The following is a 25,993-nucleotide window of genomic DNA, read 5'->3' on the forward strand; positions in this document are numbered from 1 at the left end:
GTGCTTGTCAGCATACATTAATCTTCCATGTTTCCTCTTTCTGACCAATCTGTCATTCCATTTGCCTGCAAAGACAAAACTTGCCATACAGTAAAAACTTGGGAATTTCCTTGCGGGTCATATTTCACAACGTTTGTATTTAGCAGAGGGTTATAAGTAGGCACTAGCACTGCAGGGCACCTGCAGGCTGTGTTGGAAAGAGGGACCGAGTAACTCTGGAAGTCCATGCAGGTGTATGTCGCCAAGACCTGAGCTTTCCTGTAAGTACTAACGTAGCTCATTTGGCTCAGCACAGTATTGTGTTTGAAGTTTAAGAATAACGTGTATCTTAATTCATTCACCGCACTTTATTTGCATTTTAACTAAAGCTGTTAGATCTTTAAAGGCTGAGGGAAATCAAATCTCTTCGTATCATGCATACAAAAAGCCTGAGGATTTATAATCATAGAATTGCCATTGTCTTTCCTAAATGAGACTCAAGCTGCTTAAAAGGTTCCTTTCTACTAAAAGAAAGAATATGATTAAATGCAATGATTAAATTATTGTTTCCAAAATATGGATTGAAGAGTGTGGGTGATTAAGAGCTATTGAAATATCACTTTTTTTTTGTCTTTCCACCTGCATATCTTGACCTTTACTCAAATACAGACAAGTCTTTTATTCGACTCCCTTTGTAGACTCAGGGAATGCTGCTTTTGTGAACATTGTAGCATTTGCCAGTTCATGAAGATTTTGTCAATCCAATTTAAAAGATTATTCAAATGCCTTCCATTGAAACAGAAAGTGTCAGTAATGTTAAAAGTAGGAGCCAGAATGCAAGTGGCTACGCAGTCATTTGTTTTTTCAGCGTGCTAACATTTTTGTGATGGGTGACAGATGAAACCCTTAGGTAGTGTGTATTCTGTCACGACATATGCAGAATCATAGACAATGAGGGTTGGAAGGGACCTCAGGAGATCACGTCCAGTGCAATGCCCTGCTCAAAGCAGGACCAGCCCCAACTAGATCATCCCAGCCAAGACTTTGTCTAGCCGGGTCTTAGAAACCTCCACAAATGTAGACTCTGCAACTTCTCTGCGTAGTTTGTTCTCACTACCCTCCAAGTGAGGAAGTTTTTCCTAACGTCTAATCTAAACTTCCTTTGCTGCAACTTGAGATCATTGCTCCTTGTTCTGTTGTGCTCCAAAGCCTTCTCAAATGCAAAAATTCAAAGGTTTCCCCTATGAAAAATAGATGCTTTATTGTTGCTTTAATGCTCAAATATGGACGCTGGAGTGGATATGGTAGTGTTTGAGATGTTGTAGCTGTGATAGTCCAGGTATTATTGAAAAGGCATGGATTTCTTGAAGTGATATCTTGACCAGATCAACTACATTGCTGGATTAAAGTCAGACGAGTTTTCTAATGCAGGAAGTGGGTTATAGGAGCTTGTAGTTAGACATTGCCAAGTGACAGGGTAACTCTGACCCATGTCAGGGGAAAAAGCCAGAATCCTACCAGTCACACATTTTATTTTGTGGGGTCAAAAGAAAACCTTAATGAAACTGGAGCAAAGAAGGCTACTTTAAATCCCTTGAGTCTGGAAGGGATCCTGAAAAGAAGCAGAGCAGGGAGTTTGGATACTTTCAAATTTTCCCAGAAGTGAGAGGCACTGTAGCAACATGCAGCAAACAAATGAGAGATGATCTGATTAGTGCTAGAGCTGATAGCCAGGTCAAAGCAAGTTATTACAAAAAATGGAGTTGCCTTCGCAGGAAACAGAGGATATTTGCAAAGCCACTGAAAACTGCTTCCCAAGTGATAGCTTGAAAGACCAGAACCGTATCTAAGTCCAAGCGCAGAAAAACAACAAACAGAAGTTTCCAGGTAACAGAGACTGGATTTATTTTTTCCTGAAATACATAAGGAATTGCACACTGTGGATTGTGTTGAGGCAGGAACGGAGTTTTTAGTCGGCTAAAAGTCCTAGAAGGCAAAAGAGCTAAAGCAATTTAAAAAAAATAAAACAAGATACAAATATTAATTTCAGGCTTCATCTCCACAGTCCTGTGATTACCCAGCCCTACCGGTTAGGTTTCCACTGTTTGGTTCTGCCAAAAAGTTATTTTAACAAACCTTTCTTAGTAATGGACTTTAAAGTACCTGGGCAAAAATCCATGCCATTGTTTCCCTGTCAGCTACCAACTGGCTGTATAATATTCAGCACATCGTTTACCTTTTCTGGGTCATGCTAAGATTTCAGCTACACCGGTGAAAGAACAGAATAAACCTAGTGAAAGAAGAGCTACTCTGAATCCAGAGGGGCATAAATGAGAACAGGAGTTGACTCCCAGATCTCCTGCAAGGTGCAAATTAATATAAACCCTACAGTATTGTGGCTAGGGTTTTAGATTGTACCCCATTTAGATTTTAAATTCTTTAGGGCAGCGACTGGCAGCCTTGAACAAGCCACAGGTGGAACAACCCAGCTCCAGTCTGACATGGCCAGGTGGCTTCATCAGTGTATGAGCAGCAAGGGGCTCAGCCTGCAACTGCAACGGGGCCAAGGAGCTGGGAGCTGTGCCTACGAGAATGCTGCTTCTTGCTCCCTGGCTGCAGCACAGGCAGAGAGGTGGGGAGAAGTGGTCACAGTGAGGATGCAGCTCCCTGTTACCTGGCCCAGGTGTGGGCAAAGGCAGAAAAAAAGCCCTCTTGCTCCATAAACTGTATCTAGTGGCTGCACAGGCTGATTTTGGGCTACAGGCTATATGTTTCCAACCCCTGCTTTAGTCAAAAATAAATACTACGCCCTCCCAATAATAAATGCATTGCTTCACATTTACAGTTGCTATGTATTAGGATTAGGACATACATAAAAGTCGATAGGCACGTCCACCAGCACCCAAGTAGTAATGTCCCTAACTGGCGGCAGCGATTTGTGATCGCTTTCTGGAATCACCAGATTTATGCTGTTTTCTAGAGCTGCCTGCTGGCATGGTGAAGTGTTACTCGGCATGAATCAGGGTGCAAGAATCTTGTCCCAAGTCTTTGTTCGCTGTTTGTTTTTCAGGTTGAAGAAGCAATCAGAATGGCTTTCAAGTATAAGAAAAACCCATCAGGTACAAAACAGAATCTAGCAAGATTGTCAAACAAAAAGTTGCAGCAGGTTTCAAAGTACTCTGGTTACTAATCACCATCTTCCACTTAGTATGTCCTAGGTGTCTGGAAGGAGACAGTAGTTTTCCTAAAGACGCTATGATAGAAATGAGAGACATTAGATGCCAGAGAAGGAATGCGCTGTGTGAGAAAAATGAGAGGGGGTCAGTTTGGCCTATGCCACATGTTAATTCTCTGAGGCTACACACACGTCACTGGGATAAAACATACAATGTGCAATCATTCAGACATCCATGTCCATTGTCCTGGGATAAATCAAAAAAAGGTTCACAGGATAGGAAGTGCTAACAGTTTATATCTCGGGACACTGCAAAGTGCATCTGACCAGTTATTCCAAGATTAGAGATTAGACACAAACGTTTGCTCATCTATGACCCCTTGCAATGGGGGTTGCAAAGCACATTAGAAAGCAAGAAGAAGATTTTAATGCCATACATTGATTAGAAATGGGGTGTTTTTGCAGTAGCTTGTCATGGAGTATGCTAGCTCATGATCATATATATTCAGATCTTTTCTTTTCCCCCAGAGTTGTTAGCCAGTATTTTCTCCATTTGACTTCCAGTCTTCATCTCATCTTGTTATTTCCTAACGCCCACTGTAGACTGTTCCATCCCTGCTGGTGTTTGTAGCTCTTCCAAATTGAATACCATCTGCAAATTTCATTAGCGTGTTGTTTATTCCTTCTTTCAGATCACTAGCGAAGATGTTAAATTAGACTAGACCTAATACAGACCCTTGCAGTACTTCACTGGATGCCTCCCCCAACTCAGTATATTGTCATTCCCCTTTGTTTATAGCTTTTGGCCAGTCAGGAACAATAACATCAAGGGACGGTGATCAGGCCCAATGTTTTATAGCTTTGCACTCATCTTCGCTAATTGAACATGCTTCATGGCCACTTAAGCACAGAAGCCCAGTGCTCAGCAACACATTTCCCATTCAAGCAGGTCCACATAAGAGATTAATTGCCATCAAATTGCATGACGGTGCCCCTCATTTCTCTTTGATTGGTAGGAAATCAAATCATGCCTTGTCACGAAGATGAAGTCTGCAAGCTCGGCTTCTTTATCAAATCACCACCTCCTCAGCTTTTCACTTCCCAGGTACAGTAAGTGCAAATTAGTCATATTCTGGAAATCCCTTGACAATTTTTGCTCCCCTGAGCTTTACTGACAGGCAAAACAAACTTTCCTCTGTGCAGAAATCCTGGAAAAATCGCTATTTCATCCTGTGTAAATCCAGCAAGTGCCACTACATCCTGAAGTACCTCAAAGGCCAGCAGATAAAGGGCTCCATTCCAATCGACCAGTACGTATCTGAAGTCTAGCACCTTTTCTTCTCACCCCTCTATACCAGAGGTGCTTGGCCCACGGGCCAGACCCAGTCCCCAGCTCCAAGTCATCCAGGCTATAGGACTCCCCATGGGTCCAAAAATTGGACTCTGCTGCCAAAGTCCCAGACATAGGAGGAGCCCCGTGGGCTTTGTGTGCTGGATCGGGTGCACCTGATCCGGGCATGCAGGGGTGGAGTGGGGCCCCAGCGCCCAATCTCAGTGTGCAGGGCCAGCACAGGGTCCAGTCCAGCTGTTCAGGGCCAGGCAGAGGCAATGCAGGCCAGCCTGCAGACTCGCCCTGTGCCATTTATCTGGTCCACAGAGCCAGAAAATTGAGCACCACTGAACCACAACCTAGAGTTGAGCGTTGGGAATAGCAAGGAATGTAAACCAAGACACAGAAACGTTTTTCCAGTGCTTTTCCCAGCTCCCCTGAAGTTGGTTGGAGTATTTCCATCAGCCCCCAACCAAGCAGCTCTTTGTAAGTGGTTATTTACATTTGAAACCTCTCCAATTGGCTACATAAGAATTGTGATTTTTGTGATTTGCTGCAATAACAACACCGTCTAATTCTCGACACACAGCTGAATTTGTTTCTTTCTAGAACAGATTTTAAAATCACCCCTCCCATTGCAATGCCGATACCATAAGCTGTTTGTCCTGTTATTCTAGTGAGATAGTTGAACATTTTTGTTCCAAAAAAAAAAGTTTTCCTCATAATAATATTTCACGTAGAGAAAGAGGGAGTTTTGTTTTGCTTGAGATTCTCTGCTCTTTCAACCAAAAAAGGCCGAAACATTTCTCAGCTTGGAGTCCTAAAAAATGAAACATTCTTGTTTCTTTTTTCCAATAGAGAACCCAATAACTCGTTTTTATTAATATTATTTTTGTAATTGTAGTTTTAAATATTCTATGGAAAATACTTTCCTCCTTCCAACCAATGCTTTATTATTAAGGCCTTTTATGTTTAAATGATCAAATCATTTTTCATCTCAAAGGCAGTTATTTAAGCAACAGCACAGAAATTACTTAGTGAGCTCTTGATCCTTATGGTTTTTACAGACAATAATCATTTCACAGTGTGCATTAATGTAGAAGATGGATGTGCTTTACACATAAATATTTCATACACATACCTAACAGGATTATAAGCATAGAGACTGGCATAAGCAATTATGAAAAGATGACAGCAATAAGGAAGATGTTTAAATGCCTGCCGGAAGAAGTGATATCCATCAGCACAGAGAGCAGGGACTACTACCTCATCGGCAAGGACAGGTATGCATGGGGAGGGCCATGAATCCGGTGCTCTTGGTATCCGGAAAAAGAAAGATTATAACCCCATCTTGTAAGGAATAGGCTGTAGGAGACAATCTGACCCTAAGGGCAATGACCCCGCGAAGGCTGATCCTGCTTTCCAGCTCCACCCTATTTGCCTCCCTTCCTGCATCTGCCTCAAGAAGAGGTTTTTGCCTGAGAAAGGGCAGCAAGATGGCAATCTCTATGCATCAGAGTGACGCAGGATGAACAATGTGCCTGAGCCCAGAAAGAAAAACAAATAGCGAGTTCTCATTCAACCACGCAGTTATTTGCATGCGCTTAGGCATTGTTTCTTTAATGCTCATTTAATGGGAAAAATTCCAGCGAGAATCACATTAATCTTACTTGTGAACACAATGCAGTGCCTCCTTTTTAACTAGCTTCCAATGCACAGCCTGAATTGTACATTATAGACATTAGGGGCTAGAAGGGACCTTGCAAGATCATTGAGTCCAGCCCCAAAGCCTCTTTTTTGTCTCTGTTTAAACGTATTTCTAAAGCTCCAAGACCATCTTGCTACGGTCTTGCAAGGTACTGAATATTCATCTGAGTCACATGGGAATAAAGCCCGATATAGGCACGTCACAGGACATTTCCACACCTTACTGAACGGGGCCTTTAAAGATAATTTTTTTTTCCACTATAGGATCTCAGTGGCCCTTAGTTCAGACTATACAGGACTTTATATAGCAGGCAGGTGGTAGTTACATGGTCCTTTGTATAGTTCAGTTGGGTTTCAGATGGGGAATCGACATGGAGCTGGGATAACAGACTCCTCCCCAAGAAATGCAAAAATATACAACTCTTGGCTCAGAAATGATACCTTTATTAGTCCAACTAGGAAATTGCAAAAAAAAATCTCCTTTTTAAAATTTCCTAGATGGTCTAATAAAAGGTATCATTTCTGAACCAACAGTTCTACATTTTTGCATTTCTTTTTGTCTCAGACCAACACGGCTGCCAAATACATCCCAGAATCCTCCTCACAGACTTGATCAGTTTGGTGAGATTTTGGCCTGCGGACCTGCTAAGTTTTTGGGCTTCGCAGTCAAATGCCTACAATTCCTTAAGATCACAGCCCTGCCGTCCACCATGCTGCTGCAAAGCGACCGCTTTAGAAGCAGCTTTTGTGAAAGATGCAGGTTTTCCCTGAAGCCAATGGAAAGCCAATGGAAAGACTCCCAGTGACTTTGGCAGGTGTTGGTGTGGGCCCTTCAAAAGCAGCACAAGAGGCATTTCGTGTTTTTCCCACGGGGGTGCTGCCACAACGATAAGTTTTTAATTGCATGATTCCAATCCACAGGGAGCAGGCGAAGGAATGGTACACCTTCATATCATCAGTCTGCATGGATGCAAAAGCAGATGGATGCCGTCCTCAGGTGACATTATATCCATTCACAAATCCACTTTTTCAAAAACAGAGCATTGTCATTTCATTGGTAACCTCTGGATATAATTTGATTGGTAACCTCTGGATATCATTTGATTGGTAACCTCTGGTTATCATTGGTAACCATTGGTTGGTTACCAGAGCAGCTTATCACTTCATTGGTGAAACGAGGGATGAAACGCACTAAAATTCTCTGTCCAAGTCCTGCAGGATTTGGCCCTTAGTGTGTCAATAAGTGCACTTCCCATTAAAACCATTTCTTAATCAACGAGGGATTCCTATTGGGCTTAAGAGGTGAGTCAGTCTTGGGCTAAACTCTAAGACTCGTATAGACACTTAAGAGCACACGTTAGCCTGCGGACCTCAGCTGCCCCTGCAGAGCCTCCTACTGCTCTTCTTTGATTTCTAGAACGAGGATCTTGCCACTGAACACACGAAAAGCCGGTCATGCTCCTTGCCACTGTCCTTCAGTGGAGCAAACTCAGAGGGGCCTATCAACAACAGTGAAAATGAGGTGAGCGGCCTTTAGTAGTCAAAGCATGTCGGTGGTGATAAATATGTTCTTAGTCTTGGGTACCTGATTGCCTCCATTCAAAAAAAAAGTCCTGAGCTCTGAGGCTGCAAACATTTAGGCCAGGAGACTGACCAACCGAGCGAGGTTCCCTTCAGTAATATTTAACATGCCTCAGCAAAGCCAAAATGAGAGCTGCGTCCCGTCTCTTAGTGGTGCTGGAGATAGGCACAAAGGGGCATGGGGTTGTGTTGACTTCCTGAGGGAGGCAGGTGCTTAAAACTCCCTTGTACCTTTGAATCCCTACCACTCAATAAACTGAAAGTGTTAGTACATTCCTGATGGGACTAAAGGTCTGTTTGTAGAAAAAAATATGAAGGGGTACCTGAGTAGCAGTGCTTAGTAAGTTGAGTCACCAAGTGCCATTAAATAGCACTGCTGGGGAGAGCTTTGCAAAACATCCTTTTGTGTTACCAACTGACCAGACAAGCAAGACTTGTGTGCATGGAGCTTATGGTTTTCTCTTATGTACAGGAGAAAGATCCTTCAGACGACAACAGGAGACCCAATTCAGATCCTTGCCCCCAGCGTCTGCCAAAACATCAGCCGCCCTCCAGCTCACCAGGAGTTCTTCCTCACCTGGTGAGAAGAAAGAGCTAGCAAGGCTAATAAATCATACATTTTGGAGGCATATTCACAGAATTACCATCCAGTCTGATCTAGCCAGAATCACTGTAATGAGAAACCAGTCCCCCACCTCCCTACAAAGTTGGTCTGGCTTTGATTGTGAAGGTTTTCTTATTTCACTCCAGGTGTTGCTCTTACACTATTACACATAAACCGGCCTACACCCATAACAGAGCAGAAGTTCAGTGAGATTGGCATACATAGACTGGTTTAAAAATGGTGGAACCCAATCTAAATTCAACCTGGATTGATGTTCACTCACACTTAATCGATTTAGTGTGATTTGAACATCTGTACTAGTATGAGACCAGGACTGAGCTCTCCTTCATTTTACATTGTTACTCCAGAAGAGATCTTCACAAATTCTTCACATTGTCTTAGATGCATTGAAGTGAACAAAGCTAGGACAATTTATGCTCATTGAGAATCTGCCCTTACATACATATCTGTGTTCCCAAATTCCTCCCAAGTTGTCTGTTTTTCTACCCTCTCTTTGGGTTTTTGTACACACAGAAATTGTACCAGTTGCATTCATTAACTTGAAATGAATTGAGCCAGTCCAACTGGTGAGCTCTTGAGTCAATTATCTTGGTTCAGCATAAACCTGGCTTACAGTTATTAGCTTGTGCCTGATACAAACCAGATTGAGAATAGTTACACAAAGTTGCACTGGTTTTAACAAAATAGGATTAAAAGCCCATGAGTTAAACAGGTTCTGCTTTGACCTCTCTTACTTCTTCTCTTTTATCTACTAATCCTTCTCAAGTTTGTGTTGTCATTGAACCAACTGCAAGGTCTCTCCTCAAACACCTCATGCTATTTTTACTCTCCTTGGTAATTATCCAGTATTTTGATGTGTCACCATGGCCCTGATTCATCTTGAATGGCATTATTCCAGCGTTGAACTGCCAAGCTGAATTAGGATCTATATAAACTGCTTCGTAGAAACCCAGCTTTGCTGCAGCCTGTCTTGTCCTTTCCATTTTCAAGAGCTAATTTAGATTGACTAGGGTTGTCAGTAAATTAGGGCTCAATCCTGGATGATGCTAAATTCTCTAAACTCATACTGAAGTCTATGGGAAGTGAAGGACCTCAGCACCTCTGCAGACTTAGCCGTGGGACACCTTTGTCCAATAAATGTAATTAGAGTTTGAACCACAGCCTGCTGAAGTCCTTTTCCATTGACGTCTGTGGGTTTTGGATCAGAAACACAGGGTCCCATCTAGCTGCCGCTGGAGCAGACTTAAGTCATTGATTCCTATGAAAATATTCCATGTTGAGTCTATGCACTAACAAATATACCCGCTTTTGTGTTGGAATCAGTGAAAACTCATGAGGCACAACAATATATTTATCACTCCTCATTTCTATTCAACACCAGCTTCTTCTTTTCACATATATGAAAGAGGGTAATTAGTTTAATTCACTTTACCTTGAAAACAGTAATATATTCTGTCGCACATGTAGTCATTATTTTATTTCATTGCTATGGAAACAAAAGATGTAAGTAGAGAGATAAAGAAAGGGTACATCTCAAACGTGGCTTGGCAAGGTATATTGGGAGGAAGCTAAATACTAATTACCATATTCTGTGTGATAATCAAATCAACAAGGCTGATCTAAAAATAGCTAATTGAGCTTTCTGACTTAAAGGTAAACTGCAAGAAGGGATTTATCTCTTGTTGGCGAGTCAAATTCTGGGGAACTTTCTCTCTCTGGTCATTATTAAATATAATTCTGTGGACAGCGAAGCAAATTGTCCAGGCTACAAGGATTCAGTCTGGGCTCTTATCAGATACTCACGTGTAAGTCCCAGCCCACTGAGTTTTGCAAGTCAACAGCTCAAATTGCTTGCTGAGTCCAATAACTCGCTCCCTATTCAGTCAAGACTCCCACTGGTTTCAGAGAAGGTGACTGAAAACAAAAAAGGTCTCCTTTTCACTGAAAGGTTTTAAATTGTTTTAACTAGCTCTAGATTTCAGTGAGAAATTTTGCCTAAGGAAGGACACGAGAGCTGCGTGTATCACATACTGGATCATATATACATGTTTGGCCCACTCAACTTGATTTTTAAATGCAGCCACAATTTTTGCACTTGCAATCATTGGCAAGGACAAACACTGGCATTTGAAAGTGTATTATACAACTATATTTTCACATCAGCTACAGTAAATGTTGTATTAAACGTACAAATATTGCACTGCAGTTGATTTTGAGAGTTTAACTGGAAGCGTAAAAAGACAACTTTGTTTGCACAATGGACAGATCCTCTTATTATTTCAGCCTTCCATGAGAAGCAAATCTCCCCACATTCCCCATAGATATTTGCTAATCCTATTACTCTTCCAAGTAAATGGAAAGAAGATGCATTAAATCTTCTGTATAGCTGATCCTCTTCAACAATGACATTTTTTTTTAGCAGAGCAATATTCCACAAAAGACCCTGGAAATTCAGCTGTCAGATTCAGATGAGAACACCAAAGAGGAGGAGGAGGTGGAGGAGAAGAAGGAAGAGGAATACTATGCCACTCCAACAAGCATTTTAGCACAGGTAAGCTACTTGATGCACTTTTACCTGTTGGGCTGAACCCTGGCTGAACTCTAAGACAATATCGGACCCTCCCAAAAAAAGTACTAGCAAGATTTTTAGAGAAAGCAAACTCTCAAATAAATGGCTAATAAGAAGTTCAGATGGATGAGGAGAAAAATGTGGGATGTACTTAGGAGACTGAAAAAATTTCATCAGAGATTTCTGATGGAAAATATCATTTTGATTAAAACAATTATTTCAAATATAAATGTTTTTATGAGAAGAACAATCTCATAAAAACAGCCCTCCCCTATGTTTTTGTTTTAGACAATTTTGTTTTGGAAAAAATTCAAACTTTTCATTTCAAAATAAATGTTCACTTTAAAACTCTTTTAAAAATATATATTTTTGTGATATCACTAATTATTCTATCCACGTCATTGTGGACTACCGCTGAGATGTCAGTACCTAACATAAAACAATACATGTAATGTGAGATTAAAAATAAATGACAGTTAGATGTAAAAATTTCATTTGAAGGTACATTTTTTTCGACTAATTTCCTAAATGAAAAGTTTTCAGAATTTCCATTTCACAGGAACTTTAGGAAATATTTGTGAGTACTCCAATTCAAAGCAAAAAACAATTTGGAAATCTCAACATTTTCCTATGAATTGAAAATTCGGAGGTTTGACCCACTCCATAGCACGTGGTTGATGGGAATGCTGCATGTAAGCTTTGGCTGCTTACACACTTTTGTTAACCGTGGTTTGTTTTAACAAGGCTGAGCTGTATCAGCCAGAATCCCTCAAATGGCACAAACATTAAACCAAGTAAAGAAGTCACAAGGCTCCTTTATGGATGAAGAAAGGCAAAGATTACCACCAATGTTTCTTTTATGCTTTTAACAGCTGACAATGAACTCAGCAGAGCCTGATCCCCAGTGTAACAGTCCAATGAAGGAGGAAAAGCTTGTCAACAGGGTGTCCTACATCTCAATGAAACCTCAGTAAGTAGCCATTCATTTTATGTCACTCTCATGAGCACACTTGAACTTGATAGCGATGCTGGCACACCTTGGGCACATGCTGGAAAGCAACTACATGACATTTTTTCAGTATTCAACACCCACAGAGCAGGGGTGGACTGGTTAGGGAGTATAGTTTCATGGTGGCATGCTCTAGCACAGTCCGACACACTGTTAACATGCTCACAGTGATCTGGTAAGAGCTTTCATTCCTACTGCTTTTAAGATAAAATCTATAAAACACATCATTTGCAGAGGTCTTTGTTGGCTGGGGAAGGAGTGGATATCAGAGTCAACTTTCAGCTCACATCCCAAATTCATACACTGGGACATCCTGACTCCGCTTATGTAGAATAGAATATAGCAGCTTTAAGAAGCTGGGCTTTTACAATGCAATATTTTAGGGCCGGATAGAGTCACATGTGCCCAAAACACAGTGGGAAGCCACTCAGTAGAGTGGGCAGGCTTGTCTAGTGGTTAAAAAAATACTGAGGAAGTGTTTACTGTCAAATGTGTCACTCTCTGGCTGCATGACCTTGTGCAAGTCACTTGTCTCAACCTACATTTTCCTTCTCTATGTTTTATTTCATAAGTGCCCTGTGTTTTAACGCGTATTAATTTGCACAGATATCATCACAGAAAGGATGTCACAGACTATTGTCCTAAAGCTCTGACTACTACATAGAAACATCACAGAGGCTGCACACAATGAGGGCCTGGATCTTCTGTGATGATGGGCTAGCACCAAAATCCTCTCTCAAGCTAGCAAATAATTCTGTTATCTGTTAACACAGTAATACTTCCTAGGACACGTAGATAGACCATTCGGATTCCTTCTAGTGGAGGATAGTAGTTATATGTTCAGCCACAAGCAAGTTAATTATAATATTGTGTGATTGCACACAGGTATGTGGCCGAAGACTAAAAAATTCTGCTCCTATTGGCTTTTGACTAATCTTCTTTCCAGGCCCCCAGCCTTTAGAAGGCCCAGCAAATAACCTGATAAGGATTTGGGCAGTTCTGCTATTATATCCACTAGGGGTCAGCCTGTGTGCCCACAGAAATCAGTATAATCCCATGCCAACCATCCGTGCTCACTTTCTTTCTTAAGCCATGTTGTTAACTGGAATGATTTCCTTTTTAATAAATAGTCTTCAAATCTTCAAAAGGATTATTTTGGTTTAATGGTCCGTTCTAGGAGGTCAGCTTATTCTATTTAGCTGTAATTTTGTCCATTGGATATTCTACAAGAACTCGTTATTCTTTGCTCCACTGACAGCTATTTGATTCAGCTTCAAACACAGCAAGAGTAACTGTGACTGGACATGCCAGCCCAGCTTGTTTTTTATTACCATTTTTATTCACTAGGTCCCCTGACAAGAGGTCCACGTGCAGAAGTGATGAATTCTTGACCCTTCCCTGGATCCTGGAAAACAACATATGTCTAAGGAGCTCCGAGGATGACAGGGACCAACCGCTTACAAAGATCAGCACCGGTATACAGCCAAGGCTGGAAAGGAAACCAAATGCATCGCCACTATCAGTAGTTCAGCTATCTATACTAATGAAGTAAGGCTGTTTTGGGTGCAAAGAAGTAACAGAACCCACTCGAAAACTAGGCAGATTAGACTCATGGGTCTTGAAGATTGCTGATTATACCCTGCTACTTTATATCCCCAGTTTAGGAAAGACATGCACCACATGCAAAGTCTAGGTGACATCGCTGTTTACATACAAAACAAAGCTGTTCCCTTGAGCAAAGCAGGCAACAGGCTTTTCTGTCTTTGCCCCAGAGCCCACCACAAGCACTCATTTCTCTCCTGGCGTTCTCCCCTGCAGATGACTGCACTTAGTCCAGGTCTGATCACTGAACAGGGCTTCCTGACCCGAGGCCCCAGTCTATCTGCTTACATTGATTTTGGATTGAAATTACTCAATAGCATCACTCATCTTTGTTCTGGTCAGTACTGTACAACCAGAAATGAAGGAAGGAAGGAACTGTGAGTTCAGAGTTCAAAACAGCCAGCTTTTGTGTTCCTCTAACAAAACAATAAAAAATATTTCAAAGACAGATTTTGGAATAAGGGAATTATGGCCACGATCACCGTTGGAAGAATTTACTGGTATTGTATTGTGTTTAATATACAGGGTTAGCAGCTTTTTATCTACTTCCTTGTTTCTTTCAAGACAATGAAAAGTGTGATCTCCAGGACAAAACAGCAGCAGAGGCTTTAAAAAGTACATGAGTGTCTTTGTTAGATTTCCTTTTGGAAAAGGAAGAAACATTGCACTGTAATAGCACTATAATAATAATCTCAGTCTTTCCCCACCATCCAGACACTGGACAAATTTCTTAATAGTCTGAACTGATGGAGTAGTATACTCTCCAACAGAAATGCTAGAAACCCCAACCCAAGAAATATTTAGTGCTAAGCTGGAAAATAGCTCTGAGGGAATAGGCCATTGGAAGTGTATTGTGTTGTAGGAAGAGTGCAGGGGCTAGGTGACTTAAGAGGTGTTTTGCATGTTTAATTTCTAGGGTTAGTACTGGCTTCACTTGACAAGCTGGCAGAATCTGACTTGTCCATACTGTTTTCTTTTACAGCCAAGTCACAGACAGGAGCCAACTGCAAGAGGTGGATATTTTCATTCCTAAGGCCGACGTCAACAATTACCTAACGCTTACTGAAGCAGCAGGACAAATATGGTGGGTACTTGTCCACTGGTTGCAAAGCACTCTATGAGCTTGGCATTTGTTGGGTTTTAGGCAGAGTATGATAGCCATTAGGAAAACATGGCCTTAAAGATTATTCTTCTAATGTCAGTATGAATGGCAAGACTGTCAGTTGCCCATTCTGCGGATGGTAAATTTGACTCACTGAGTTGTAGCCAAAGGGAAGTTTGTCTTACTAGGGACAAAAAGTAGGTCACACCATTCGCAATTTGGTATAGGTGGATACATGCTGTCATCACCTGTTTACAGATAAGGGAGCTGAAACCCAGGAAAATGAAGTGACCCACCAATGAAATGATTCCACTAAATATCACTCCCCACCTGTGGGCTTGTGCCACATGAAGAATAGAAGTTCTTGTCAGAAAAGGGTATATCCTTTGGAAATCCACATGTTCAGGTTGCTCAGAAAGAGCATGACCTAGCGGTCAGAGCCAGGATGGTGCAGTCCTGGTCCCAGTTGCCTCATTGATTCACTCTGTCTTTCAGCAAATCCCCTGAGTTTCAGCACTCCTGCTCTGTGCATAATATATTATTAACCCATCTCACATGGCCCTTTTGTGATTTAAGTAACAAATATCTGCAAGGGACTTTGAGATTTCCAAACCAAGCAGGTCTCAGAAGCGCAAAGTATTAGCATGGTGAATAAGTAAAGAGGACCTGACTGGGAGTCCCAGCAGAAAACTGCTGGCAGCTGGTTGCTCTCTGCAATTTTCCAGCACTGGGAATAATCTATTCAAATGCCTGTTTTGGGGATGAGATGTTGGGGGCTCAAAGTCATCCACTTTTCCTCAAGTTTTGTACTGCTGGGTAAGCGCAATGGAATGAATTCCTCTCCCTAGTCTCCAGTCTTAATGGCTTAGGAGAAGGGAAAGGGAGCAGGGGCTAAAGGACAGACTGTGGGGAAGGCGAGTTTAGTATTATTAATCCTTGCTGCCTGCTGTGCACAATGCTGGGACTACCACCCTCTGCTCCTTTGATGTGCCACGTTTATCAGATGCACTATGTGCACATGGAGGAAGTAGGTTTTCCTCCATGATCATAAGAAAGAGGAAACAGTACTAGGCCCCAGCTGCAGAAACTTGGAGGTTATCCTAGTGGTGACTATGTTTTGGCACAGGGTGCCAGGAGTTAGGGTCAGTTGACTCCAGATGAGGGCCTGAGACCGAAGTAAAGAGTAACCAGTTGGGGGATACTGAAAGAGCCCACCAGAATTTCACTGAGGAAGTTGTAGTCAGGATTTTGGTATGTCCTGTACCAGGATTGCCATAATTCTTTAATCCTGGTATCCAGATCCTAGGGTTTATTCTGGTTTGTCTATTTTAGTTATCAAAGAGGACCTGGGAAAAGCCACTCAGGTAAATGAAGAACTAAAATTATCAGTATTGTGGTAGTTACACTGAGAGACCATTTGACCAACAGGCTAGGAACATAAGTTACACATAAGCTGGTTCAAGTGATCAGAAACTGGTTTAAACCTGTAGCAGAGCAGAAGTTCAGTGCATATAAACCAGTTTCAAAATGCCTGAAACTAGTTTAAGATAAATCTGGTTGAATGTAATATCAGACTTAAATGATTTAGGTCAAACCGGTTTATGAAACTTCTGTCCCAAACCCCTTTCTGGTTCAAGTTAAATCAGAGTCCCCCAACATCCCAGTATGCTTTTCAGCCCTGGGCTGGGCTATGCTGTCTGCTGCAGAGAGCAAGGATGGCCCTGCTCCCCTGCTTCCTAGCCGGAGCAGTGAGACTGGCTCGCTGACTGGCACATTGCCCCCCCAGCAAACCCCTGTTGGGGTCTGGGACCAGGGCAGGGTGGTTAAACTTCCCTTCCTCTTAGTATGGAGCGGCCTGGCCCAGCCCTGCCCTGCCTACTTAGTGCTGGCTGCAACTGTGGACTACAAATCTCAGAGGCACCTGGAAGCAGAAAAAGGAAGTGATGAGCAACCCTGCAGAGTCCTACTGCTGTGAATCTGGACTGCAAATCCCAGAGACCTCAGGGGCAGCAGGAAGAAGAAGTAAACACACAGCTCATGCTGGCTACATGCCAGAGAGCTGTGCTTTAGTGGCCCTGGGCTTCTGGCTTGAGTCACTGCAGGCATATGGCTGCATTTTCTGAATGTCTGTTCATTTGCTTATTGGTTCAATCTTTGCAGCGTAGACTGACCTACAAAGACCGAATCAATTCAGCCTCAGGCTTTTTTACTGTCTGTACTTAGCCACAGTGTAAAGAACCAAATGAGCCAAGGAATCCCCATCCTTTCTGATGACCTTCATTTAAACAGGTTTGTTAAATTAAAGGTTTGGCATGGGGAGCTGCAGGTATTTGATCATCTTTAGAGCTTCCTATTAGGATGAATGAAACCATTCATCACTAATGAGGCCACATCTGGAGTACTGTGTCCAGTTTTGGGTCCCCACTACAGAAAGGATGTGGACAAATTGGGGTGAGTCCAGTAGAGGGCAATGAAAATGGTGAAGGGGCTGGGTGACATGACTTAGAAGAAGAGGCTGAGGGAACGGGGCTTATTAGTCTAGAGAAAAAAAGACTAAGCGGGGATTTAATAGCAGCCTTCAACTCCCTGCAGGGGGGTTGCAAAGAGGATGGAGCTAGACTGTTCTCAGTGGGGGCAGATGACAGAACAAGGAGCAATGGTCTCAAGTTGCAGCAAGGGAGATTTAGGTTAGATATTAGGAAAAACTTTCTCATTAGGAGGGTAGTAAAGCACTGGAACAGGGAGAGGTGGTGGAAGCTCCATCCTTGGTGGTTTTTAAGACCTGGCTTGACAAAGCTCTGGCTGGGATGATCCAGTTGGGGATGGTCCTGCTTTGAACTGGGGGTTGGACGAGATGATTTCCTGAGGTCCCTTCCAACCCTAATTTTCTATGATTCTATGATCTAGTCAGGACAAGAACCAGACCAGAAAGCAATTACTCAATGACTGTATCTTGCTTCTGGGTGACAATAGGTCCACATGCAGCATGAATCCCAATTGAAGTTAAGCAGTTCCATCACTTGGCTTTTTTTTCCTATGATAAAATAGAAATCCCTTTCATACCTTTGCTGTCTTTTCCCAATGACCCTAGCGTCTCTCACTGGAATGGCCCTCACTACTTAGGATGTATATTTCACCACGGGGATCATATAAAGTCGGTAAATGACCTGCACCCGCAGAACATGGAGGAGGTTTCCTTGTTCATCAGCAGATCCATGAGAAAGAAGGTAAGCCTTTACAATCTAATGGTGATTTTCAAGTGAGCCAAGCCAAGTGAAAAAATAAGCAATTTAGAGCTGTGGGGTTCTGAAGATGATCTCAAAAGGACTTATTCAAACAGGGTTCTGCCACACAGTCTGGGTTCAATCCATACCACATAGCAAGAGGCTCACGAGCTCACTTCTTTCCAAACAATGTGTCTGCACAACAACCTGTTGGTATGACTGCTCCATGTGCAATCACACCTGTACTTGCTGAAACTAGCTAGCATAAGCAGTGGCCAAGGCTTCAGCCTACACTAGTAGCCACAGTACAAATTCCCAGGGCCCTTTAGTATGAACTTTTGGTTGTTAGCACATGATAAAGCTTGCGGACACATCCAGATGAGCGCGGCCATGCGGTGTGTGGAGCCACAAACACATCTGCAGTGCCACGTGCTGCACAGTCCGGTGTTCTCTGCACTGCAAGGGCACGCTGCCCATGCATGCACTGCTCTGGGGGATTTTTCTGTGGGGTTTTTTGACTCCTGGATAACCAGGGGTCAAAAAAAACATGAAAAAAAAAACAGAGCAGTGCATACACGGGCAGCACACACTTCTGAGAAGTGGAGCTGGGCCACCCAGAATCGTGCTGCAGCTGCCAGCCAGGCTCTGCCTGGCAGGATCACCACTGCTGCAGCCCTAGGAGGCCCCCAGGACCCCAGGTAAGGCTGCTGGGACCAGCACCCCCACAATAACTTGCCACGTGCCAAAGCACATGTGAGACAGGCGTTCTCTGGGGACTGCTATTTGTCCCTGGGGAACCAAATGTTTGCGCTCATCTGGACGCGGCCTGTGTGTGCTGCCCCACATTTGCTGCTTTTGTTACCTGTGCTTGCTAGATTCATCTAACACAGGGATGCCAGCAGAGGCTGCAGTCACAGCCGCACTTTTCTGGGTAAGCATCTCCAAGGTCTCCCAGGAAAGCAAAACTGAGCTCAGCTGTGTTCCTTCTCATCTCCTTATCCAATATCCATGACAGTCTTTCAATGACTTCTGATCACTGTCATGTGGTTCAGATATTAGCCCTGATAATCATAATCTGGGTCATGTGACTGACCAGGAAAAAACACAATTTCTTTCCATCAACCCACGCTGTGTCATATATATACCACATATCATAAAAGCTGATCTCTCCAGAGAGACTTAATTGCTTCCCTGCCATCTATTGGCCATCGCACCAATGTAAATACATTGATGTACATACTTGTATAGTTATGGTTGCAAAGCAATTTAACATATAGCCCAGTGTTTTCATTTGCTGAAAACCTTCCAAAACATTCACCTTTAAGACTAACCTTTTCTCACACTTTGCCTATGCTTAATAGGAAATTTCTCTGGAGCAAAATCCTTTTTTGCCATTTTTGTGATCTGCACAGGTTTTATATACACGTACTTCCAAAAACCCTCTCCTGTTTTGGCACATCTGCCAATCAGATAGCTCAAAACCAGCTGAGCTCCAAAAAGTGATGTGGAAATGGCATTCAGCATGTAAAAAGACTACTGACCACATTTAAAACAGAAACATGGGTGCATGGTAATGTGATTATAAGCAATTAGAAAATGACTTTTTTTTGACTAGTGGTCTCAGGCAAGGTAGGGTGCTGCTGCTGAAATAGTTTTCACAAAGATAGTTGTTGGTGCACTGCAAAAACCACCACAGTCACTACTGGCTTAGCACCAGACATAAGAGGAAATCAGCAGTAACAGCACAGACACCAAGTAACCTACTCCACACAGCTTTGAGGATGCACCTTTCGTTCCCTGGTTCTCGGGGGTAGCAAGTGTCAGCGCTCCATTATAATGCCCACGGAGGGTCTAATTGTGAGAGATGCTAATCAATCAAGTGTAAATCACATGAAGTGGGACTTGTGTGTGTTGAGCATCTTTTGGGTAAGTCCCTTAAATTGACGGCTTCTTGAGCTAGGGATTGTCTCCTATTTCCTGTGTATTTAGTCAGCTGCTTCAAGCATGGACACACGGATTGCTAGAACAGAGGCATGATTCTATTCCCTTTTTGAACCACTCAACAGGACTCCCTGTCCAGTACTTATCGCCTTCTGTTAAAGGGCCTGGGATTTGTTTGAAGAGCCCTCACAGTACACCGCAGCAATATACAGGCTGCTCTCTTGGTGCGCATGTTCTCTGCCCAATGCGCAGACTTTTCATGCTAGTATCAGCTGACGATGCTAAGTTCACCAGATGCCAGTGAGGCTTAAGAGAACATGCACCAAGAGAAAATGTATGGTAATATTTTGTTATGTACCAAGAGAAAATACTCTGTTAACAGGGTAGTTGTATGCAGCTGGTAAGAAAAAGTCTGGTGGCACCACTAATATTGATTAGATATGAATATACTGCTAAAGCAAGTACTAAGTGATGGTGCAGTACCAAATGTGCAGTCAGAGGCAGGTGTAGACGCACCCATGTAGGCGCGCCCACTATAACAAGATGACTTTCATTTCTTTTAAGGTGAAACTTACTGTATGTCGGATCCCAGCTTCAGACATTTTCCATGTTAAAGGATGTTCATGTTCCTAAACAACAGTGCTTTTGCGTAAGTGTCAAAGACATGCTCCTTCCGATGTGTTTTTAGGGAGAGCATGTATCAATCATGTTTATTTCAATAATGCATAGGGACCAACCGAGAGCGGATCCTCTTTGTGCTAGGCATCGTACAAGCAAGGAGTCACAGGCGGTCCCTGCCCTGAAGAGATCAGTCTAAGCAGACGAGATGGATAAAGAGCAGATGGCATAAGAAAGCAGTGCCTTTATGTTCTGTACAACAGGATACTTCTGAAATCTCCCAAGTCAGAGCAGTTAGACAGCATTGTGTGCAGTTGTAAGAAGAGAGAGACAGAGAAAGAATAAAAATTTTTAAAATCCCAACACAATATGTTGGACATGTAAATGTTAGCAGGATTATCAGTGGGAATATTTGTAGCACACCTGAAAGCCAAGCCCTGGGATATAAACCTTTGTACTGCAAACCCAGTGGAAAATCAGCATGCCCACCTTTGTTTGCTTATTAGGCTATTACTGAACTCATAATCACTTAGGGGTCATGGGAAAATTGTTTCTGCAACAAAGCCATGTTATGCCTGGTTCTCACTGAGGGACAGCAGCCATAGCCCTGGAAAGGTGCTTTTGAACTACAATCATGGACAGACATCGGCAGATCCAAGACAGTTGTGTTCATTGGGAGCTGGGAACCTGATCCTACCACACTTGGCTTCATTAGCAGCGAAGCCAGATACATAAAGACTAGTGGGGATGGAGAAGGCAAGTGTGGGCCTGTTCTAAAAAGGCGATTTTGCCGACAAAGTGCTGATCAGGACTTTGCTGAGAGGACAAATGTAGTGGAGGTGACATGCAGAAGCAGGCACTCTGTAAAAAGAGTTCCTCTGAAGATTTCCCTAGGTTATTGTGCTGTTTGAAAGAGACTTTTCATTGCTGAATCACAAGAATCATCCTCAGAGATGCTTCATCTCAACACCTAGATTAACAACTAGGTCAGAAAAGTTAAGGACTGAAATGCGATGGATTCCAAACTAAACCAGGCGTGTTGGTGAAGTTGGCACTGTGACCCATTCTGGAGCTCTATAGCACTCTTCAGCTCCCAGGACTGCCAATCTCATGCCATGTTAAGTTACAAATTCAGTTTAAGATGAGAAAGAAAAAGTGTTTCCGTGTCTTTAAACATGTCACTCATACATTGGAATTTCCAGACCAAGGATTTATACCTTTCCCTGGCGAGCAAACTTTACATAAATGTTCAGGAAAAGAATACGAATTTGTGCTACTTCATTTATCATCTTGGAAATCTGCCTGATTTGCAGCTATATCCCAACAGAAATCCGTTGTTGCTGCTTGGTATGGAAACTTCTGCAGGGCTGCCCTCTACTGGATGCTAAAAGCCGGTATTGTCCTGTGCCGCAGAGCAGTGATTCGTAACCAACCTGCTGCGGCACTTGGAGTGCTATGAGATTGTCACCAGAGCGCTGGGGGAGCCACTCCGCATTAGCTTTGTTACGCGTGCAAACACCCACACGTGAATCTCCATGAAAATCCAGAAATTTCAAATAATAAGCCAAAAACACTGACCTGTTGCAGTCTTTCTGAGTTATTTGCAAGAGAAAAACTGCTCTATTTTTGTCCCCATCATCAAAAAACAGGTGAAAGCTAAGAGCTGGGATTTTCTAAGGGGTGCCTTGAGTCTAACAAGCAGTGCCTTGAGTCTACAAACACCAAGAAACACTGCCGCAGAGAGACTTGTGCTATATTCTGAAACATGACAGAGAATATTTGGATGTAATACAGACTCCTTCTATATACAACAGCTGGCTTATTCTAGCTGAAAACAGATCAGATTGATTTGCTAGGTATAGCATCACAAAGGGCCAAAATCACTACTGCAATCAGCAGGTGCCGCCGTACTGAATGTGAATGGCATACGAATATGCATTGAATATGTATAAGCTTCAGTCACTGTGAATTTGGCCCAGACAGTACCTCTGTCTGCATTTTTTTTAACTGGATGAACCAAATGTACCATTCCTATGAAAAGCAGGTACAACTCTATCAAAGTGAGTCTGGTTGCTCCCACTTATTCTAGCAATGGGTTTGCCTACAAGTACAGTTGGTATACTTCCTCTGAAATCCGGTGAGGATCTTTGTTTCTGTAAAATGTTGCTAGGCTGAAGATGGTGGCAACATCAACCAGGCAAAAAATAATGTTTATGCAATAAATTCAAACTCAGCTTCTGTTCATGAAGATGATTTCCTGCAATTGATATTTTACAGACTTCTCTTCTACTTTCTAGAGAAATGTGTTTGCTATGGGCATATTTTGGAGGGTGAGATAGAGATCATTATTTAATATTTCTATTTCAGGATCACACAGGAGCCTCCTCATCCTGACCTATGTACAGGGAGACACCTAGGGAGACATAGGTCCAATACAGAAGACATCTCTGGTGCAATGGGGACAATGAAGATAGAAGGAAATGAGTGACAGCCCCCCGAAGAACAGCAATCCAAAGTTGCTATAGGGTTCTTTCCTTTGGATTGTCTCTTTGAGTAACATAATTGAACATTTGTCTTTCGTGGCTAAGATGCCTTTTCCAGTTTTGTGGATATATCAGTTTTCAAGTGAGATCTTTCATCCCCACATTACAAAATTGCAGAAAAGAGGGCTCAAAGAGCCCCCCCCAAAAGGTGTTTAGTGCTCCACCTGGCACTACTACACAATGAGTATCCTAGGTCATTGCTGACACAAGCTTGTGCAACCTGCTCTTAAAAAACAGTGAAGGAGATTCAACTACCCTGGGAATCTTGCACTGGTGCTTAGCTATCCTTATAGCTAAAAAGTTCTTCCTAGTATCAAACCTCAATCTTTGCTGCAAATTAGGGTGATTTCTTCTTGTCCTGCCCCCAGTGGTCATGGAGAACAATTGGTCATCATCCTCTTCCCTTTCTCTTAACCGTTCCCGTTTTAGAAGACTGTTATCATGTAATCTTAATCTTCTCCCTTTAGAGACTAAAAATATCCAGTGCCTTCAACCTATGTTCAAACCTTTCCTGAAAAAGGCCATGTGCCATTGAACTGCAGCACAAAGTACATCCTTTTTCCAGTTATGGAGGAAAGAAGGAGGTAGAGATAGTGTTAAAGTAATTTCCTGCCATTCCATGGAGCAAACATTCCTAAAGGGAGACATACAAGTAGGGATGATATGAGCCATATATGGTTGTCATTGGGAAAGCCACCGCAATGGAATCTGCACACATCATTTCTGGTGAAGCAGAAAATGAACAACGCACTGTGCAACTCTCAGTTATGGACTATTATGGCAATAATGTTGCTTCTATGACAAAAATGCACTTTTGGTAGATTTGCCCAGCCAACGAGCATTTGATTGTATTTCAGAGAATTTGAATTTTATTTCTATACCTTTGCAAATAATCATCAAGGAGCTACCAAGTGATTTAGCAAGTGTTGCTTGCTTTTATGTCAGTTTGTACATAGTTTATACACAGATTGTTACATAACAGTTGATTTTATTTTTCATATGGATTGTCTTCTAAACATAAAACATAGAGGTGATAGCGATATAATAAGCTGCAGACGCCTGTGTCAAATTGCTCGTGATAAGTAAATGTACTGCATCCCTGTGAAGCTGATCATATTTCTCCAACTGCATCATCTGACCCTAATTTAGTTCCTACCCTCCCACCCCAGCACTAACTGTAATATTCCAGATTATGCTATAGCTTTAAACATCCCCACCCCCAAGTGACTTGCCACATCAATCCCCCAATGTGAAACTTCCCCCGTCGTTATACCAGCCCAAGATCCTGGATAAGCAAGTTGCAACCCTAAGCCAATAGCTGGCTACAACTCGGTATTCAATATCCCATGGTGCCTGTGAGCTACAAAGGAGTTTTATATCAATGGGCAAGTGAGACAGCTAGATTCCCAATAGGATGCCATCCTCATTTCTAGCCTGGAAGGTCCAAAGGTAATGACTTTAAACATATGGTATCTATCGGGCAGGAAATGTTATTCTTAGGTTATTTTTCAGTGGTTTACATTTATTAAATACTAATTTCCCTCTCTGCCTGAGTTCTGCACAGTGGGATTCATGATCTTTCTTGTGATCCTCCCTTTAAACTTAGAAATAGGTTATATAAAATATCATATATTGGCTGAAGTGTCTGTGCAGCTTCCTATTACACTCTGCTGTGTGATTCTCAAGCCTGTGCTGGTTTCATAGGCATTTGTGGCTCTGTTATACACACTTTTTTTATAAAGGACTTCTGATGTAATCATTTAAGGCAGGGGTGTCAAAGATATGGCCTGTGGGCTGGGTCCAGCCCATGGTGCTTCAATTGGGTTTCAGAGTTGACCCACATGCTGCAAACCAGTATGGCATCGTGCGCAGGGCCTGGGATGTGCGCAGTACAAACCGCCCGCTCCAGCCAGCCCAGGACTGAGTTGCATGTGGTGCCTGCCCCAGCCAGTCCAGAACAGCCACACGTGGCACCTGCTCCAGCTGCCTTGAGACCCATGCTGCATGCTGGAGTGGGTGCTGCATACAGACAGCACAGGTCCTGGGCCAGCTGGAGAGGACAACATGTGTGGCGCAATCCTGGCTTGGACAAAGCGAGCACCACATATGCTGGATCTGGCATGCAGGGATCCATAGACCTGACTTAGCCCATGGTCGAGCCACACACTATTCATCCAGCCTATGGAGCCAGATGAGCTTGACACCGCTGATTTAAGGCAATATATGACATAAGTTGCTGGATCAGCTCTTTGGGGATAGCCCTGGCCCAGCTACTGCAAGGAAGTTAAACACATCTCTTCTGCTTCCTAAAGTGATGACAATCCTACTGGAAATCTAAAACCTGTTCACACCACCAACTCCCTCAGCTTTACCGCATAACCCATGGGCTGGTGTCTGCTGTCATATGCCGCAACATTTTAAACATGAAGCATCTGTAAACAGCTCACCTGAGAGGACAATGCAAAGGAAGGAGACCAGACCACTCATTGATGTAATTAGTTAAACATTAATAGGCTGCGCTAACTATATACTGATTTTTCTGTCATCTAACACAATAGATGCCTGTAGGAGGTTCAAGTGACTGACAATTTCCACATTCCTGTGGCTCACTCACTTATTTTTGGCCTCAGAAATTTTTCAAAACTCCCCAGGTTTGAACTGTGACCTTTCTGCCACTGCGTCGTGATTCACCTGGAAGGAAGTCACAGTTCTGAGGAACAATCATTTCACACAACAGTGAAAACATTGCAAGAGGAGACGTCTCAACATGCATGGGCTCGTGTCGTCATTGAGATAAAAATAGTCCCATAGCCCAGGGTCCAGAACTGCCCTGTTCCTCTGACTAAGAACAGCATCTGACTGATCTGCAGGGATCCAGGTTTTCTGTTTCCCATGGGAAAACAGAGAAAATCATGGATTTCCCTATTTTATCAGAGCCCACAGCAGGCAGGCAGCAGTGGGGGAGCCGGCTCCACGCTCCTTCTACTG

At 42.8% G+C, this 25,993-nt stretch overlaps 1 protein-coding gene across 5 annotated transcripts; it reads left to right on the forward strand.

Moving 5' to 3' along the window:
• The first annotated feature begins 161 nt into the window (after window positions 1-161).
• On the forward strand, window positions 162-24,636 carry PLEKHS1 (pleckstrin homology domain containing S1). Of its 5 annotated transcripts, none has more exons than XM_025203141.1 (16): window positions 165-260; window positions 1,755-1,866; window positions 3,050-3,098; window positions 4,171-4,259; window positions 4,358-4,464; window positions 5,633-5,767; window positions 7,113-7,188; window positions 7,609-7,713; window positions 8,245-8,352; window positions 10,817-10,948; window positions 11,839-11,936; window positions 13,323-13,523; window positions 14,560-14,661; window positions 17,771-17,906; window positions 20,409-20,493; window positions 22,830-24,636. In XM_025203141.1, exons 3-15 carry the CDS (start codon window positions 3,068-3,070, stop codon window positions 20,475-20,477), a joined length of 1,389 nt encoding a protein of 462 aa, XP_025058926.1. In that variant the 5' UTR covers window positions 165-260; window positions 1,755-1,866; window positions 3,050-3,067; the 3' UTR covers window positions 20,478-20,493; window positions 22,830-24,636. The 5 variants fall into 5 exon arrangements, with proteins under 5 accessions (XP_025058927.1, XP_025058926.1, XP_025058928.1 ...); XM_025203143.1 differs by having other exon boundaries at window positions 10,820-10,948; XM_025203142.1 differs by lacking the exon at window positions 1,755-1,866 and having other exon boundaries at window positions 162-260.
• The last annotated feature ends 1,357 nt before the right edge of the window (window positions 24,637-25,993 follow it).

This window comes from Alligator sinensis, unplaced genomic scaffold (genome assembly GCF_000455745.1).
Source record: "Alligator sinensis unplaced genomic scaffold, ASM45574v1 scaffold559_2, whole genome shotgun sequence".
NCBI classification, from domain to species: Eukaryota; Metazoa; Chordata; order Crocodylia; family Alligatoridae; genus Alligator; species Alligator sinensis.

Excerpts from the sequence above, each read along its gene's own strand:
- PLEKHS1 (XM_025203142.1), top strand. The coding sequence starts at position 3,068 with ATGGCTTTCAAGTATAAGAAAAACCCATCAG. Across the intron at positions 7,189-7,608 it reads CAGATGGATGCCGTCCTCAG|AACGAGGATCTTGCCACTGA; the intron begins GTGACATTATAT and ends TTTGATTTCTAG. Across the intron at positions 10,949-11,838 it reads CAACAAGCATTTTAGCACAG|CTGACAATGAACTCAGCAGA; the intron begins GTAAGCTACTTG and ends TGCTTTTAACAG.